At 45.4% G+C, this 17,689-nt stretch overlaps 1 protein-coding gene across 12 annotated transcripts in view; it reads right to left on the bottom strand.

Annotated features, from left to right (window-relative positions):
* The window catches only part of SRCIN1 (SRC kinase signaling inhibitor 1), a 308,760-nt gene that overhangs the window by 11,542 nt on the left and 279,529 nt on the right, over positions 1 to 17,689 (bottom strand). For 11 of the 12 annotated variants that reach the window (XM_033169394.1, XM_033169397.1, XM_033169396.1 and 8 more), the window contains 8 exons: positions 17,326 to 17,456; positions 13,310 to 13,457; positions 12,361 to 12,670; positions 10,023 to 10,281; positions 9,500 to 9,654; positions 8,401 to 8,553; positions 4,570 to 4,677; positions 1,282 to 2,526 (listed from right to left, as the gene is read on the bottom strand). In XM_033169394.1, the coding sequence (XP_033025285.1) occupies positions 1,282 to 2,526; positions 4,570 to 4,677; positions 8,401 to 8,553; positions 9,500 to 9,654; positions 10,023 to 10,281; positions 12,361 to 12,670; positions 13,310 to 13,457; positions 17,326 to 17,456 (2,509 nt within the window). The remainder of the gene's footprint in view (positions 1 to 1,281; positions 2,527 to 4,569; positions 4,678 to 8,400; positions 8,554 to 9,499; positions 9,655 to 10,022; positions 10,282 to 12,360; positions 12,671 to 13,309; positions 13,458 to 17,325; positions 17,457 to 17,689) is intronic. The other variant, XM_033169401.1, reaches the window with a different exon arrangement.

The following is a 17,689-nucleotide window of genomic DNA, read 5'->3' as shown; positions in this document are numbered from 1 at the left end:
ACTGCCAAAATGTCATCTTATGCAGATTTTGCTTCTTTTTAAGCTTCATATGGGCATCTTTTACTCATTGCCTGGGCAACATCCTTCTCCTGGCAAAATCTGAAGCTAGCAGAGACTGAGGTTAAACTCTGGCTGCCAAGCATCTCTTGCAGGTTCTGCTTTTGAAACTGCTGCTAGGATTTTTGGGAGGGCGCTCGCCAAATTAACAACCTCAATTCTCATTTGCCCATTATGGCAGTGCGAAAGAAACTTAACAAGGGTGTGAATTATCACCACTAAAGTCCATTTTTAAAGGACGTTGCTCCAGGGCCTCATGGTTAAACATAAGTCACCAAAAAGAATCTAACCAGAGACAACATCTGTACTGTACCTTTAAAGCAGTACCATGCCTCTTTCAAAAGTAACCACTCCCCTCAAAGCATCCTGGGTACTGTAGTTTGTGAACAGAGAGAGAGAGAGTCAGTGTGGCATGATGGTTAGAGTGTTGAACCTGGAAGCACATGGTTCGAATCCCGACTCAGCCATGAAGCTCACTGGGTGACCTTGGCCCAGTCACCACTTCTCACAGGGTTGTTCTGAGGATGAAATGGGGAGGAGGAGAACCATGTACACCACCTTGAGATCCTTGGAAGATAAAAGTGGTATATAAGTGAAATAAATAAATAAAAAAGAGTGCTCAGAGTTGTTAGGAGACCCTTATTCCCCTCACAGAACTACGATTTCCTGAGTTGCATGGGGAGAGAGGTTGATTGTTGAACCACTGCTGGAAACCCCTTTACAAAAAAGGTCACTTCCCCCCCCCCCAAGGTTTCTTGGCTGGGAGGCAGCAATGTCAGTTCAACAACCAGGCCTTGTGCAGCTAGTTTGCATTTGTAGTTCATATTGCTCAAAGTGAAATGCAAAGAGGGTGCTGCACTTTCGTTCCTATTAAGAGACAGCCTTCCCTACATTTCAGAGACAGATTCGGTGCCAGTGGTGAGGAAGAAGAATAAACTAGCATAAACAGAACGAAGTGAATAATCAGACTAAGACATGCCATTACCATAGCCAGAAAGAAAGAGTAGCTCAAACAAGTGGAAGGCACCTCGTTTGGCTTCCTAGAGAGACTGGACTTGAAATTCCACTGAAATCTACAATTTTGCAGAGACCCAGCCTCTAAGATGGTTCACACCTTGTCTCTTAAGAGCAGGCCAAATCTTGAGAGGACAGACAGGAGAGAAGACTTTCAAGGAGGAATCTAGAGGTACAGCAGAACAAGAGGAATGTTTAAAACAAGTGAACCTGTGGGTCGTCGTTCAACAGGAACCGAGGTTTGGGCAGCAGAGGAGGTTTAGAGCTGGTTGGAGAAGTCTTGGGTGTGCTGTCACTTGCTTCATACTGTTTTAAATCATGGCAGTCAGGCTGCACAACCACCGAACCAGCATGGCTGCATTTGGGCACATGCGTGCCCACCTTCCATTCTCCGTTTCTGCAATTTTCTGAGCCCAGAGGCCCAGTGTGATTTTGAGCAAATATAAGCTCAGTAGATGCCTGGCAGCTAATTTCACTGATAGTCATTTCGAGTTCTCTGATGGTCTCTTCCAGGTTGTCCAGCCTTCGGTAAGTGTCTTTGCACATCTCTCGGCTTCTTATGGTCATGTCTTCAAGAGAAGTGCTTTCCTTTTGCTTGTCTTCTAAACCTGTGTCTATCTCGTCCTTGTCTGTGCTGGCACCAACAGGAGCCAGGGATGCTGCGTCATACCCAATGACTTCTCTATTCCCAGGGGATTCTGGATGCTGCAAGGGAAAATACATTTCTGAAGCATCTGTCAGATGACCTCTCTGCACTGGTACAATAGCAACATCAGGGCCTTTCAAAGCTATTGGAACATCTTCTGTGATCTGATTGGCTTCTTCGTTTTTTGATTCTGCAGTGTTGCTTCTCTTAGCCAACCCTATGAACCCATCACCTCCTTCTATTGGCGAAGAAAATGTCTTATATTCAAGTGTGACAACAGGTGCTTTGTTTTCTTTTGAATGGGTCCCAATACCTTGGACAGTTGCATGTAGACTACTTGCTTGCTTGCCCCAAACTTTCACAAATATAGCATCTTCTCCTCCAAGTTGAACAATTTCATCTTCCAGTGACGTTTTTGTTTCTTCAAATGCTACCAAGCCTCCTTCTCCCCCATGATCAGTGTCACAAATAAGACCAGTTCCAGGCAGATATCTATGAGATTTCACTTTAGCTGGCAGAGAATGAGTGCATATTGAGGCCTTATTGGACAGGCCTCCTTTCAGCTTCCTTTCAACCTTGCTCAGCTTTCCCAACAAGACCTCTGGGCTCTCCCTCCTTTCCACCATAGTCCGTCCAATGACTCCTGTCTGTCCTCTGGTGCATTGGTGATCATGGGTCCGAGGGTTGCATATCCCCTTATCAGCTTCTGGCTGAGATTCAGGAAATGTCAAGCTGGACACCCACTCAGAAATGGCAATATGAGGGAGGTGGGAATTGTAATCAGATGGAGGTTTTGAGAGTCCTGACTCCTAAGGGAAAATTCAGACAAGAATTACTGAGGCGGGAGAGTTTGCTGGATGAAAAAAAGCTAACAACGGTCTTCTCGGCTCAATATTCGAATGAGTTCTTAATAGTGGGCCTGGAGCGACCTGTTTGGCCATCTGGGCTACTCCCTTGTTTTGCAGTGCAATTCCCATCACCTCTGAACACTAGACATGCTGGCAAAGGCTGATGGGAGTTGCAGTCCAAGACATCTGGAGGGCAGCACATCGGAGAAAGCTGGTCCACTGCGAGAACTAGTCTGAACATCACAGACGTTTCAGGCACCAATGTGGAGGTATTTCTTCCACAAGACCTGTTGAGGTTGGACCCAAATGAAGGATATTTAGCAAAACACCATTCCAAAATTTGATACCTGTGGATGGCAGCCCAAATCTTGATGTCTATCAAACAAGAAAACCCTGTCAGTCATCTCAAGGTACAGTTTATAGGCAAAGCCAAATGGCTAATTTAGAATGCAATATCATTCCAGGTTATCCGTGATTGCTTCCCCCAAATATTCCTGGAAACTGTAGTAGATAGATAGATAGATAGATAGATAGATAGATAGATAGAGATAGAAATATCTGTTGTAGATCTCTATTTTCTTTTGCAAAACTATGATTCCTAGGAAGCTAGTAGTAGATGTGCCCACGGAAATGAAATAAAATCAGAAGTGATTAAGAAGCCAAGTATCCCGACTCCTTGCACATAAAGCAAATCCAACTCCCCACAAGTAGTTTTGCCCACAGAATCCAACCCACAGCTTGCCACAAGCAGAGAGCAGGCACACACCCCAGGAAAGTTATTTGTAGAGCAGAGGGCTCAAGCATGACAGTCAAGCTACAAACAGTGAGGGGGGAAGATAATTAAAAATCTCCTAGGACAACTGGCAACGTGAACTGCAGGTACATGTCCTCCCCCATCTTAAGCATGGGATCCCAGAGCATGAGCACACCCATCTGTCAGTCCATGCCAATGTAATTTTATTGGCTGCCACTTCAGCTCACCTAACATTTGGTCTCTACTTATTGCAGCTCCTGAAGGTGCCCGAGGTGGTGGGGAGGGAACCACAAGATTCTGTGCTAGAGGAGAGTGTGGCAGAAGAAGAGCCTGCTGAATTAGGCCAATGGGCCATCTAGTCCGGCATCCTGTTCTCACAGGGGCCAACCAGATGCCTGTGGGAAACGCAAAAGCAGGATACCTGCGCAGCAGCACTCTCCCCTCCTGTGGTCTCCAGCGACAGGCATTCAGAGGCATCGCTGCCTCCAGCTTCCTAACCCTGCTGGAGCACCACTGAGACAGTTTGAGAGAAATCAGCAAATTCTCAATGGTATGCCACTCTCTACACTGAACCAAATCTCCAGAACTCTTCCAGATATTGCATACTAACAGTAATAAAAAAAAAACTTTCCCGATTTCACAGAATTGTAAGGTAGGATATGACTCAAGCCACAGATAACAACAGAACGGAAGCATTGTAGTTGGATGTGGCATTCTCCGCCCCCCTCACCCCCCCCGCCCCCCAGATCCATGCACTTGGAAACGAGCAGTGAGAACAAGCACCCAGGCTCTGCCCAAAAGGCGTGGCATGCATTTGCAATCAGGAAATCCTTTTGGCTAGAATAATAGGCGGAATAATAACGCAAGAGTGAGTTACCCCCTGCTAAACAGTGATCAGCACTCTTGATTCCGCCCCAGTCCAAATTTCCCCAGCATTCTTTGGGGGGAGGCCCAGCAAATCATACGCCTATCCCTTCAAAAGAGTCACACAGGGTTAGTGCCAGTTGGATCCCGTGCTGTGTCAGGACAATGCACACTACTTGTGTCAGGTGGGTGACGTGGTGAAGAGCCGTTAGTTGGTTAATGTACGGAGAGGTAGAGAGAGAGAGAGAGAGAGAGAGAAAGAAGAGTTAACAAGGGGCTGCAGAAAAGGAAGAGGAATCCTGTTAGAGGTGCTATGGCAGGTACCCAGTCAGAGGGAAGGAAAAGAAGAAGGGAGTTGTGATCCGTCCAAGCAACGGCTGTGTTACCTTCCATCCTTCGGTTGCTATGGTGGCCCCATTGGGCCACATGTCTGCGGCAGGGGTGAGCTGGTCGCAATGGAACTTAGGAATAAATGAAGAGCTTCTCTGAAATACCTGAGGAAGTCAGAACATGGAAGGTGGTTGCTTGCTTTTTTTTTTTTTTTTTGAGGGGCTGTATACAGACAGAAAACAAAACAGTGTGGATTGCTAATTCTGGCTCAAGGAGGATAACCACGAGCTTATGGGGTGGCGTGGAACTGACAACCAGGAAACTGACCAAAGGGCTTGGCCGTACCCTCGGTTTCAGAAAGGATCTGCAGGCAGATTGTGAAAAACTGAAATCAGGAGATGTACCGTTATGAGAACACCCACTTTCAACCGTGTAACACACAGTATACTGTGCTACAGAATGACAATGACACCCAGAAATGGGAATACAGTAATAAATAACAACAACATATACCCCTTTTAGGTCCTCAAAGCTGCTGGACAGGAAACCTTGAAATTCACTTGTAGGTGAAAACCTTTCAGATCAAAACAGGCACACGCACACACACACACACACACACACGCTTGTTTGTTTGTTTGTTTGTTTGTTTGTTTAAAACATACCAACTATAAACCTTTCTTGATTTTAAGCCCACATTCACCCAATGATCTTGGCCCAATTGTACTGACTAGTGATAAAAATACATTGCAGTGATGTTTGGGGGCTGAGGACAAAGGAAGAAAGTTGATCTAGGGGTCCTTCTTGGCACCCACAAATCTACTGCCATTTTTGTTTCCAGATCTGCAGTAATTCCAAATTCTAACAAGCTTTGCTAAAGTGAAGGAGAATTGCATTTCTATATCACACCAAGCTCCATCACTTGATGCTACATATTACACTTAGCTCTGCTTTTAAAAAAATCAAAATGAAAGTATATAAGGGTTTCAGTCCCAAGTCTGTAAGTCCCCCTTTGGAGGTCTTGGCTGTTACCATAAATGATGGTTCAGAGAATATGTTAAAATCATAATATTCAGAATTAAGAGTTGGATAGTGTAGTTCTCAGCATGCCCACCAGGAGGCAGCATTTCCCCATAAACTGCTTCTAAACTCTAATTCAGGGACCATTCCAAGTTGCATTTCACAGTAGTAACAAACAACCCGGTGAATTTCTGAAATCTGCAGGCTCTGGGTTAAGTTTCATTTCCTTTGCAATCCAAGTGGCATTTTTTAGCAGCTGAAAAATTCATTTTACCCAAGTTTGGGACAATATGATATAACACTGCAATAACTTTAGACAGGACCTTAAAAAAAATTATACCAGTTTGGGAAATAAACTTTATCAAGGGGAAATCTGAATTTCTGGGGATACACAGTCAAAGGGCATAACCAAAGCAGAAAATGGGGAAAAAAACACAACTCTTAAATGGAAAAATAAGGGAATTAGATGCATTTGGGAAAGTCACTATCCAAAGTAAAAAACCAAACAAAAAAACCAGCTGGATCCTTGGGGAAACAAGATACAGGAGGGTTAAAAATGTGAGCACCAGAAAAACCTACATGTGGATGGATAGCATTGCTATGATAAAAATGAAACATCACAGAAATTGCTGTGGCGTTCCCTTAACTGTACCTCCAATAATTTCACAAGTGGTAGAGAAGAACTTAATTCAATTCAATGTCCTGTTTGAACAAATTTACCTGGCTCCAAGAACAAAATGTGGATTGTGGCTGTTCTTCCTGTAACCAAAAACTACAATACAGCTGTATAGCTGGCTTTGACATTTTCAGCTGATGCCCAGGTAACAGTGGGAAACACTGAACAATGAAAAATACAGTAAATATTCTGCCAGCAACATGGATTTGAGAAAATTAAACCAAATCAGTCCGAAATGTAATGGAATATATAAAGCCCTAATTAGAACTTGGGATAAACACAGAGAATAATTAACACCATTGCCACCACTTTAATACTGTAAAGATTTTTCAAATGGCAAGCGGATTAGATATCTATGGTATCTGAGAACAAGGTATTTTTTTCAAGTTTCTGTGGGGTGTGGGGCTGGGTGGGAGGGAGGGAGGTAGATGTCATTTATAAAGCCATGAAATGTAAAATGTAATCACTTCCTGATTCCCCCCCCCCCAGCATTTTACAAATTAGGAGTCAAATTCAGGCAATACAATGAGAGCTAAGTGACACGAAATCTGACAAAATTTGAACAGCTGCTAATACGTCATGTTACTTGTAAAAGCCTCTTCTCTGTGGAATTATGTTGGAGACTGAGCCTGAAGATTACAAAGATAAAGATAAATGGGAGAGGGATTTACAGGTGTCAATTTCAAACTCTCTTCGGATTTATATCTGTAAAGAAGGGCCATCATGTTAACTGTGTATAATTAACCTATATAGATAACTTTTTTATATAAATGGTTGTAATGGTACCATATTTCATCCAGTAAAAAGAAAATACATGGAAATACATCTTGTGCTTTTGGGAGGCATTGTTAAGTCAGTGCAGATTGCATGTATATATGGCCATCCCATAAGAAAGCGAGTTTTATATACTGGAGGACTGTTATTAGAAAGATCAAATACATTAACAGGTTACCCCCTCAAAAAAACAAAACCAAAAAAACCCACCCTCCCCCACTAAACTCCTTAGTAATTATCCTGAGTTATTTGAAACCTTACGTCTCAAAAATATGCAGTTCTGCTGTGGTCACAAATGATTTTAATAATGTATTAGAAAAAAGAATGGTGTCGCCCGCAACACAGGAATAGATACAGAGTCCAGCAAACAGTGTTAATTCACAAGCTGACCTTTTACAGACAAGACATTGATGGGAAGGGAAGAATCAGATGAGACAATCAGATGAGACAATCACAGTCAACAGGGACTGTTCGTTCCATAGCAGCCTCATAATGGACCTAATGAAAATGCCTGACAATGAGTGTTGTCAATAGTGCAATACTTTCATTAATGAGACTTCATTTTGAACAGGACTGGAGGGAGTTTGCGGCCTTCCAGCCACCACCTTCCCTGACTATTCACCACGCTGAGTGGAGCTGATGGGAGTTGAATCTAACAACATCTGAAGGGCCGCAGATTCCCTCATCCTTGGGGATAGTGTACAACAAGCAGTTAGTCCCTAGTTGTTCAAGTCTTACTGGAGGTGTTGAGAACCTGAGGCTCTCCAGAGAATGGACTCCAGCTCTCATCAGCCTCAGCCAGCATGACCAACAGTCAGGGATGGTGGGAGGTTCCTCACCTCTTAGTAACAGCAACCAGATGTTTTCTGAGTTGATGTTAGTGTGTCCCATATTTTAAATGTTTTTTTTGGGGGGGGGTCCAACATTTGGTTAATGCAGGATTCCAGACTGAGTGTAATGTCTAGAAGCACAAGTCATGCTTAGGGATGCAAACATTTGCTGACATTCAGCCTACAAAGTGAATCTCCACTTAAGGAGATCCTGCTCTGCAGGGTTTCTCATTGAATTTCTCATAATTCTAGAATCTACTCCAGGCATAGGCAAACTCCGGCCCTCCAGAGACTACAATTCCCATCATCCCTAGCTAACAGGACCAGTGGTCAGGGATGATGGGAATTGTAGTCCCAAACATCTGGAGGGCCGGAGTTTGCCTATGCCTGATCTACTCCCTACAAAAAATTAGGACGTCCATCTCTTGGCTTCACAGGCCACTAGAGCAGGGCTTTATCAGTCTGGCCACAGTGCAGCCACTGAGTCACCTCAATGACATGGATGGAAATGGCCACACTGGGGCCAAAACTGCTTCTGCAGTTCTGCGGACCATTTGCAAGTGGCTCCTTCTTACATATGCCCCGCCTACCTCGAGCTCTGCAATGATCCTGTCTTCCTCGTCATCATCTTTGATGGCAGAGGCAATGATGGGGGGCGTTGAGGCAGGCCTGGCGACCTCTGACACAGTCCTCCTCAGCTTCACCTGTGGCTTCTGGGTCTCCAGCTCTTCTGATTCCGCTTTCTGGAAGAACAAGCAAAGGGAGAGCTGATGAATGGGAAAGAGGAAGGGGGAAAGGGCACGGAACAAATCTAGTTCACTGGGAGTGCTCCCTGTTTTATGGGAGGGATTAACGTTCATACCAGAAATTTAGGTTTGCACAATCAAAGTGGATGAAAGTGCTATTTCAGCCTAAAATAGCATCTGCTTTTTGTTTGTTTGTTTAAAAAGAGAGGCTTTTGCAGTTTGGAAACAGGTGGAGAAATATATTGAGAAGTGTGGGGTGAATGAATGACTAATGGGAAAATAAAATCGAAAATTCTTTCTAGTAGCACCTTAGAGACCAACTGAGTTTGTTCCTGGTATGAGCTTTCGTGTGCATGCGTGTGGTCTCTAAGGTGCTACTAGAAAGAATTTTCGATTTTGTTTTGACTATGGCAGACCAACACGGCTACCCACCTGTAACTGGAACTAATGGGAAAATGTGGAAGTAAATCAGGATGAATATAGAATGAATGCTCACTATCGTATAACCACCCTGCAAACAAATCAGAACTAATGCTCAATAAAGACTGGATGTATCATAATCAAGATGTCCTTTTTATTGCGCATTCATGATGATCTGTGCTCACAATGACATCAGGATAATTAAATATACAATGCACTTTGAAAACTAACAAATGGACTTTCAGTTGTTTGGAAAGTGATGAGGAAATGCATTTAAAACTGTATGATGAAGGAACGATTCATAGGAAAAGACTTGTAAACATCTCACAAGCAAATCAGGATGGATGAAGGTTGAATGCTCGTTGTCATAAAACTGCCCCATAAACAAGTCAGGATGAAGACTGGACGTAAGTCTAACCGCTGTGTAAACTTTGTGCAAAGCAAGGCAGAATTAATGCTGAATGAACAGGTCGTCTGGAGGAGCCCCTGGATATCTCTGGCCTGACATATAAGGGATTCATACCTTCATGAAACTGGATTCCTTTTTGCTGGTGACGATCACCTCTCCTGTACGGGTGGTTGTGAGACCGTGGGAGGATGGGAAACTCCGCCGAGGTGGGGGTGGGGGAGGAGACTTGGAGGGCTTCTCAGTCCGATATCTGGGAACCGTCAACTCATCTAGGGAGGTTGACAAAGTTAGCGTTAGGAGCCATGCATTTAATTCACAGCATTCTCCAGCACACACAGTCTATCTGCCCAGATGGATCCGCACATTGGAAGCTGTGTGCAGCTGTCTGGAGGCAGCAATAAAGGACAAGGTCTCAGAGACTTGAGGAACATACATAAGCCTCATCCACAAATGATTAGAGACTGCAAGGTGACACCCACAACATACGCTGAAATCAGTTTTATACCACTGTTAATTAACAGCCACTTTAACTCCCAAAGGATCTTGGAAACTGTAGCTGCCCCCCTCATTGCCTTGGCTGCTCCCCATCACCGAGCATTGCACTGTCTGTCTCCCCACCGCTCTGCACCTGCCTTACCTGATCCACGGCGGCCGCTGGGGTCCATTTTGGTTGTGGCCTTCTGTGCATGTTGGGGTTTGGAGGGCTTGTGCTCTGGGGTGGAGGCAGCGCTCCCACTGCCACCGCTGCTGGAGGTCTGCTTGTGCTTGGCCGCAAACTCCAAGTCAGGGATGGCTTTCATAAGCTCAGCTTGGGTCTCTTCCAGGAGGCGGTTGATATCCTTAGCGCTGTACTGGGTTAAGGCTGCTCGCTTCTCCTCCCAGTCTCGCTCGGCAGCCTGTAAAGCAGGGCTGGGGTAACTGATACACTCATTACTCTAGGCCAGACTAGACTCTACATAGCAGCTGAGCATTTGATTTCTCAAGTAGGAAGTGCTGCGGCTCAAGCCTTGAACCTTGAGGATGGAAAAACAGGGAGGCTACCACTGAGTGAGGAGCGCTGGACCTTTTAGAGAGTCAGAAGGGGGGGGGATCCGCCTTCCCCTCTCCTTGCTGTTCAGAGGGTAAGAAGAGGAAGGCTGGACTCAGGCCAAGCTATGGTACAATCCCTGTCTGTGGAGGTGATTCTGTTCCTCTGAGCTTGTGGCAGTGAAGTTTCTAACTGATTGACTGAGCTGGCATGGAATGTTCACAGACATTGCACTATGGCAAGTGAAGTCAGTGAGAAACCATTCCAGCTTATCAGCGAACAATGCTGCCAGAACAGCCTGCAGGCCAGAAGGGAAAATTGTTTTAAGCTGGGCTGTGATTAAAGTCTCACATAGGTCCTAGGGACAGGGGTAGTTTTGTGAGGCAGGCTGTGGGCTCGGAAAATGTCTCAGGAGGTAAAGGAGTTATGGGTCAAACATGTATTAGAAAAAACACATGGGCAAATAGCGGCTAGGTAGAGAGGAAGGAGTGTTGATGAGAGAGGGACTCAGGAAAGGAGAGGATAGTGCATGGGTAGGCAAACTAAGGCCTGGGGGCCGGATGTGGCCCAATCGCCTTCTAAATCCGGCCCGCGGACGGTCTGGGAATCAGTGTGTTTTTACATGAGTGAATGTGTCCTTTTATCTAAAATGCATCTCTGGGTTATTTGTGGGGCCTGCCTGGTGTTTTTACATGAGTAGAATGTGTGCTTTTATTTAAAATGCATCTCTGAGTTATTTGTGGGGCATAAGAATTCGTTCATTTCCCCCCCAAAAAAATATAGTCCACCCCCCACAAGGTCTGAGGGACAGTGGACCGGCCCCCTGCTGAAAAAGTTTGCTGACCCCTGGGATAGTGAGTATGGAGGAGTGAAGGGAGATTTGGCTGGTGTGAAATAAAATGAACAATATGGCCGGAGCAGGGATGAGAAACCTGCCACCCTCCAGATGATCTTCGACTCCTGCTTCCATCGGCCTCTGCGGGGATGATGGGAGTTGTAGTCCAACAACATTTGGAGGGCCATGTATTCTCCATTCCTAGGTTGGAGTCTGGCCTTAAAGAACTTCTATACCTTAAAGAGTTACACAGAAAGGAAATTCTATCTGTGGTGGCCTCTACGATCACTGGAGCATTGTGTTTTTGTAACATTACATTATTTTTACTTTGTGAAAGCAGTTACAGGTTTTCTTTAAATTGCATACATAAATCACTAGGAAGGTAATTCCATCAAATGAGGGGCCACCACTGAGAAGATTCTGTCTCTCCACAGGCTGGAAAAAGAGGAGGATCGCCAAGGGAGGGAAGAGAGGTTAAGTGATTGCTGTCAACATTGGTGATAGACTGCACTTGCTTGGAGCAGAGAGACAGCAAATACCATGGGGCAAAGTTTTAGTATGGCTCTGGATCTTGCCTGAGGAGTAGCTGTTTCCACAGGCTTTGCATACAAATTCCCTCTCCTGGAGTACTTCCAGACTGTTACATTTTAGCACTCACTTCTCGCTCCCATTCCATTTTGTTTGTTTTTGTCAACAGCACAGTTAGGGTACACCTGTCCACATTGCCTTATCCATTTTACCTGCACTCCTCCCCTGGAACGTTCTGGAATGTTTCTATGTTATTACACCCACAATGGGTCTTGCCCCACCATTATGAGCCCTTACCAGGTTTGCCCCTCCCATTGTTCCACTAACTCCCGGATGCAGTGCCCCCTTTTAATCACCCCCTCCCTCCCCGAGCAGAAATGTGCAATATGGAAATGCTGCATTTCTGTGACCTGGTAAGAACCACCATGTGTTTGATGGGAATCCAGTATGTGAGCTGCATCCTATTCCTTAAGGACCTTGTTTCTCTTCCGCTTTATCATCAATCAATCACTTTATTTCAACTTTAAGCTCATATAAAACAATACTAAGACAAATACACAATTTATCATCATAAACTGCTCTCACCTCCATAGACACTGATCTGTCCACGCTCCTCTTGCTGGGGGTCTCGGAGCCTGTCTGGGTCTTGGCAGCAACCATCTCTGAACCCCGGGATGGGTTGCTACCCTTGGACATGTGGCTCTGCATTTGGCTCTGCCCGTAGCTGCTCGTGCCCAGGCTGTCCGTGGAAGCAGTCAGGTCGTGGAGGTTCATTGGGGGACTGGTGGGTACCTCGAAATCCAAGCCCCTGCTGAAGTCACTTTCCGGCTCCACTTTCTTTGGAGACTGGCTAAGGAGGTTACTAGACGAGTCCCAGACCCCTTCGTCTACTTGCCTGCCGAGAGAAAGGTCAAAGGTCGAAGTGTGTGGGCGACAGACTCAAAAACGGCTGCAACCTGCAAATAGCAGCAAAGGCTGCTGCATCTGTTTGCCTACAAGGGCCGTTCTCTGAAACTGCACATTAAGGGTGCATGAACAGCAGCACTGATAAAACGATGGCTGAGGAGCCCACAGGTCAGTGAGGACGAGAGAAGCTGCGGCCGTTTGGAAGAAGCAAATGCGGGTGCAATGGCAATCGGAGCGATGATGGCAGCGGATCCCTGGCCAGTGGGAGGGGCGTTGGGGATCAGGAGGCGGGGCTTTAAAGAGACACCACACTTACATCACCCGGAGAATGGGCTGGTGACACCTGAGGTCATTTTCGCTTGTGAAGCTTAAGCAAGCCCGATCCTGGCCAGTACCTGGAAATCCCATTTAGGAATCCCATGTGTTCTGCTCTGAGCTCCTTGGAGGAAGCGGAGGGACGCAGGCACGGCAAATAAAAATGCCAGGCGTTTCCAGGTACACCTGAAGGGAACTCTAGCAGGATGCCATGAGCATCATTGTGGGAGGGGACAGAAGGTTACGTCTCGGCCTATCGGGTCCCAAGAGAAACAAGCAGGGCTTCCGCTCGCTCAGGAAGGGGCTCACTCACTTGCGGACTTGCGTCAGGGTGTCGGTCACCGCCTTGCACCGCTTGAATAGGCCGTCCAGCCGGTGCGGCTCTTCCTTGAGGAACTTCACGGCCTCCACCTCCACGCGGAGGACCACGCGCATTTTGCTCTGCAGGCTGGGGAAATTAGCTGCAATGCCAGGGGCGGGCAGAGAGGGAAGGGAGAGGCACGGGGGTCAGAGCAGGCCCAAGGAAGGCAATCACCTGAGGGTGGGCGGGAGAGGGAGGCACAGAGCCGAGAAGGGAAGCAGGCAGGCAGGTGGGATGGCAAGGCTCAGGTGAGTGAGAAGTGAGGCCTCCTCTGGCCGGTACTGTTCCTTTTGGCCAAAGAGGAAGGGATGGCGTTTGCACCCCACCCACCCACTGTGTCAACACCCACCACCATGTCTCCCCCCCCACACACACTCCCAACAGCAGAGCCAGTCAAAAGCAAGGTAAGCAGTTGTGTGTTCTGCATTAATGGGGGGAGTGTGAAGAAGGGCTGCAAAGCCACAGCTGCTCTGCGCCCTCTGTGGAGATTTGTTTTTTTTTTCCATGAGAGCTAGCAACTTAAAACATAAATGAAATCTGAAATGTCCTCGATATTCCTCTCCTGCCAGGCATGGCAGAGGGACTGGGGAGTGGGTCAGGAGATGGCGTTGATAGCAAAACCAGCACGGCCTAATGCCTGTCAACAACCGCAGGAAACTCATACAAAATGTGTCACGTCGCAAGGGGGGGGGGGCGTCAAGACTGGTCCTCATCAATTGATCTCTGATTCAAACATGAAAGTTATCAGGATATCCCTTCTTTGTTGCTTTTACGTAGGTCCCCCCCCCCCCGGCTTCTGTTGGTTCTGAATGTCAGAAATTTAGTGAATATTGGCCGGCACTAGTAAAAAGAAACACCCAAAATCTCTGTATTGTGGATCTGCTTTTGGACACTTACACTCAAAAGACCCAAGAGGTTCTTTTTCCTGGAAACGGTGCAAATGAAACTAACATTATGACACTTAATAAAGGAATTCCATTAGCACTGACGTTTCTTAGTAAATGCCTGTATTTTCTAAAACGTCCTTCTTGGATCTATTGAAATATTAAGACTTGCTGGAAAACGCTAAGATCTGGCAAGTTTTTTTGACATTTTTTGATATCTGCCATTTTATACTAGCTTTTCACATTTGCCATAATATGATATAGCGTCCTTCCTCTCAGAATGTTTGGGAATGCAATTTTATATCCACTTACCTTGAAGTAACCCCCACTGAACTCCATTAATCTTACTTCTGAATAGACATGAATAGGATTGCACTGTAAAGCTCGGTTTTGACCATAGTGAGGATGAGGGTCTATCAATTTAGGTTTTTCCCCAATCTTAAGTTCAAATCTCTACATTTTCACACATTTGCAATTTTATTTTATTTTATTTTATTAAAAAATCCTCACGAAATTTCAGATATATGCAGTTATATGCACACTACAGTGGTACCTCGGGTTACATAAGCTTCAGGTTACAGACTCCACTAACACAGAAATAACGCTTCAGGTTAAGAATTTTGCTTCAGGATAAGAACAGAAATTGTGTTCTGGCAGCACAGCGGCAGCGGGAGGCCCCATTAGCTAAAGTGGTGCTTCAGGTTAAGAACAGTTTCAGATTAAGAACGGACCTCCGGAACGAATGAAGTACGTACCCAGAGGTACCACTGTACTTGGATGGCCACCTGTCATGGATGCTTAAATTGAGATTTTCATTTTAGGGGGTTGGACTAGATGACCCTTGGGGTCCCTTCCACCTCTACATTTCTATGATTCTATATATATTTTTGCACACACTACCTGGCCGGAGAACTGCGCTGGCAAAATTTGGAGGAGCGCACATTACAAAGGATGGCTGTATTTCGGGTTGGCATATCGTTTTGGAAAGCAGATTTGGTGGGTTCACCTTTAAATGTGGACTGAATTGAATTGCTCCTCCATCCATAGGTTAAAGCGAAGGAAAAGGAAAGGCCAAGAGCCTATCTACGTATGAAGGGAAGGGGCACAGGAAAATGCAGGAACTGCCACATTTGATCAGCCCGAGTCCCCGGAATGTGCCCAGGCAGCAAGCAGCAGTGCAAACGAGGACACCAGCAGGCAGGCATCACGCAGGGGATCTGCACACACTTCTATGCATGTTCAATTGCCTGTGAGTGTGTGTGTGTGTGTAAATGCTAAGGGTGCTCACTTTGCTAACAAATGAATAAATAATGGGGAGTGCGCACACGTTCTGCGGAGTTAACTGTAAGACTCTTCTTTGGGGGGGGGAGCAGCTCTATGCCACTCTTAAGCTTGCTACCCTAGCCTGGGCCAACACAAATTATTTTAGCTATATTTTTTTCTATCATACTTGATTGTATTTTCCTTGAGGTTTTTACATTTCCAGGTTGCTTTTTGAATGTATCATTATGAAAAAGCGATCAATACATGTATCATTATTATCATCATCATTATTAATAAATAACATCGGCATCAACACAGCTGAGTGGTATGGGAAGACTGAAAAAAGAAGGAATTGTTTTTATAAGATTTTTACATCTGAATGCCACTTTTTGAATATATGTCATTATGAAAATGTGGTCAACACATTATTATTATTATTATTATTATTATTATTATTATTATTATCAGCAGCAGCATCAACACAATGCAGTGCTATGGAAATAATAATAGAAATGGGGGGGTGAGCTTTGTAATCATGGACACTGTGCATACAGACCAATTTATCATGTGGCAACTCTCCACGTAATTCCCTTTTCACACTGATCATCTCTAACCTCCTGCCAAATGGCGAAGAGGAGAATTTTAACACTCCCTTGCGCGTATGGATTTCCAATCGAGCACAGAAGCACAGCCAAATTCTCTCCAACAGGGGTGGCACATCCCACTTTGCCCCCTGAGGTATAGCGCAGATGGGACCTCACGGTCTACCAACAGCTATTGGCTACAGCGGCCTTCCTCTGCTTGGTATCCTCCAGAGGTTTTGGACTACAGCTCCCATCAGCCTCAGCCAGCACTGGCAGAGGCTGATGGGAGTTGTGGTCCAGAATATCAGCGTGGCACCAGATTGGGGAAGGCTGGGCTATGCAATAAATTAAAATGAAGCCTCCATGTTCAGGGGCAGAGCATTGAGTTCAGGGGCTGGCACTGAGCCACAGGGGATGTCTGCCTCCCTCATGCCCCGCTTGTGAGCTTCATGGGGCATCTGTCTGGCCACTGTGGGGATTGCTGAGCTCAGAAGACCTTTGGTCTCAGCCAGCATCGTGATTCATGGGTTCTCAGGACTAATATCTTGGAAAGGCCACTGTTTCCTGGCGCTTTTACAGATAGGCTGTTCGTAATCCGTGTGACAAATAACACTAAGCTTGACCTGGGAAAATGAAAAATCAACTCTCTGCACTCAAGGGAAATCTAGACTGTTTTAAGGCACAGCTTTCTTATTTCTCAACAACCACAACAAAAATAAACCCGCCTGAAATCCATTTAATTCTGAACGTGAGATTTGGGTTTTGATAGAATTTATACATCGTTTTGGCACAATGGTGGCAGAAGCGAAGATGGAGGAAAAGAGCAGTGTGGAGACGTGTGAAACAGGGGGAAGATAGCTGGAGGAAAAGCCAGTGAGATGCAGAATATAGATGCCCAACATCTTTGTGGGAAATGACCAGAAGGCCAAACAAGAAAGGACCATTTGTTCACCATCACTCCACACACAGATCAACACAAATGATGGAAACCCTGTTCCTAGAACATAAAATCTAGATTTCTGCAGACACACCACCTATCCTTTCCTTAAATTCACCTCTCAGGCAATCATCAGGGCTGGAAACCTCTCTTTTTAAAAAAGATGAAAGCATAAATTCTCACATACTTATGTTCTGTGCTAGATACTACTATACACATTTCCCAGCCCATGGAACAGTACAGAAAAAACTTTATCCCAACTCAATCACAGTGATTTGAGCTCCCCCAGTCCCCTCTCACCTTTCAGCTCAGTCAAGGTATCTCCCAGCTGTTTAAGCACCAGGGATTTCTCCTCCAGCTCTTGCGAGGAGATAATTCGGTGATTGTGCATCAAATCTTTCTGGATCCTCTCCACCGATTTCTCCAGGTCGCTGCAGACACACAAAGACACCAACACAGAAGTCAGAGAGTGAGAAAAGGATGCAGGTAGGGAGAGACAGATCTTTCTCCCAGATTCTCATTTTTCCATTCTGAAATCCAGTTCTCCACATTTAATGCAGCAATTAGCATTTTTAAAAAAAAACCATTAAAATTGTCAGCATTTTAGCATTTAGAATTTCTCCTAATAAAAACAATTCTGTACGTCATTTTCAATGAAGTGCAT

Source organism: Lacerta agilis, chromosome 14 (genome assembly GCF_009819535.1).
Source record: "Lacerta agilis isolate rLacAgi1 chromosome 14, rLacAgi1.pri, whole genome shotgun sequence".
Taxonomy (NCBI): domain Eukaryota; kingdom Metazoa; phylum Chordata; class Lepidosauria; order Squamata; family Lacertidae; genus Lacerta; species Lacerta agilis.
This window is presented reverse-complemented; position numbering and strand designations above follow the sequence as displayed.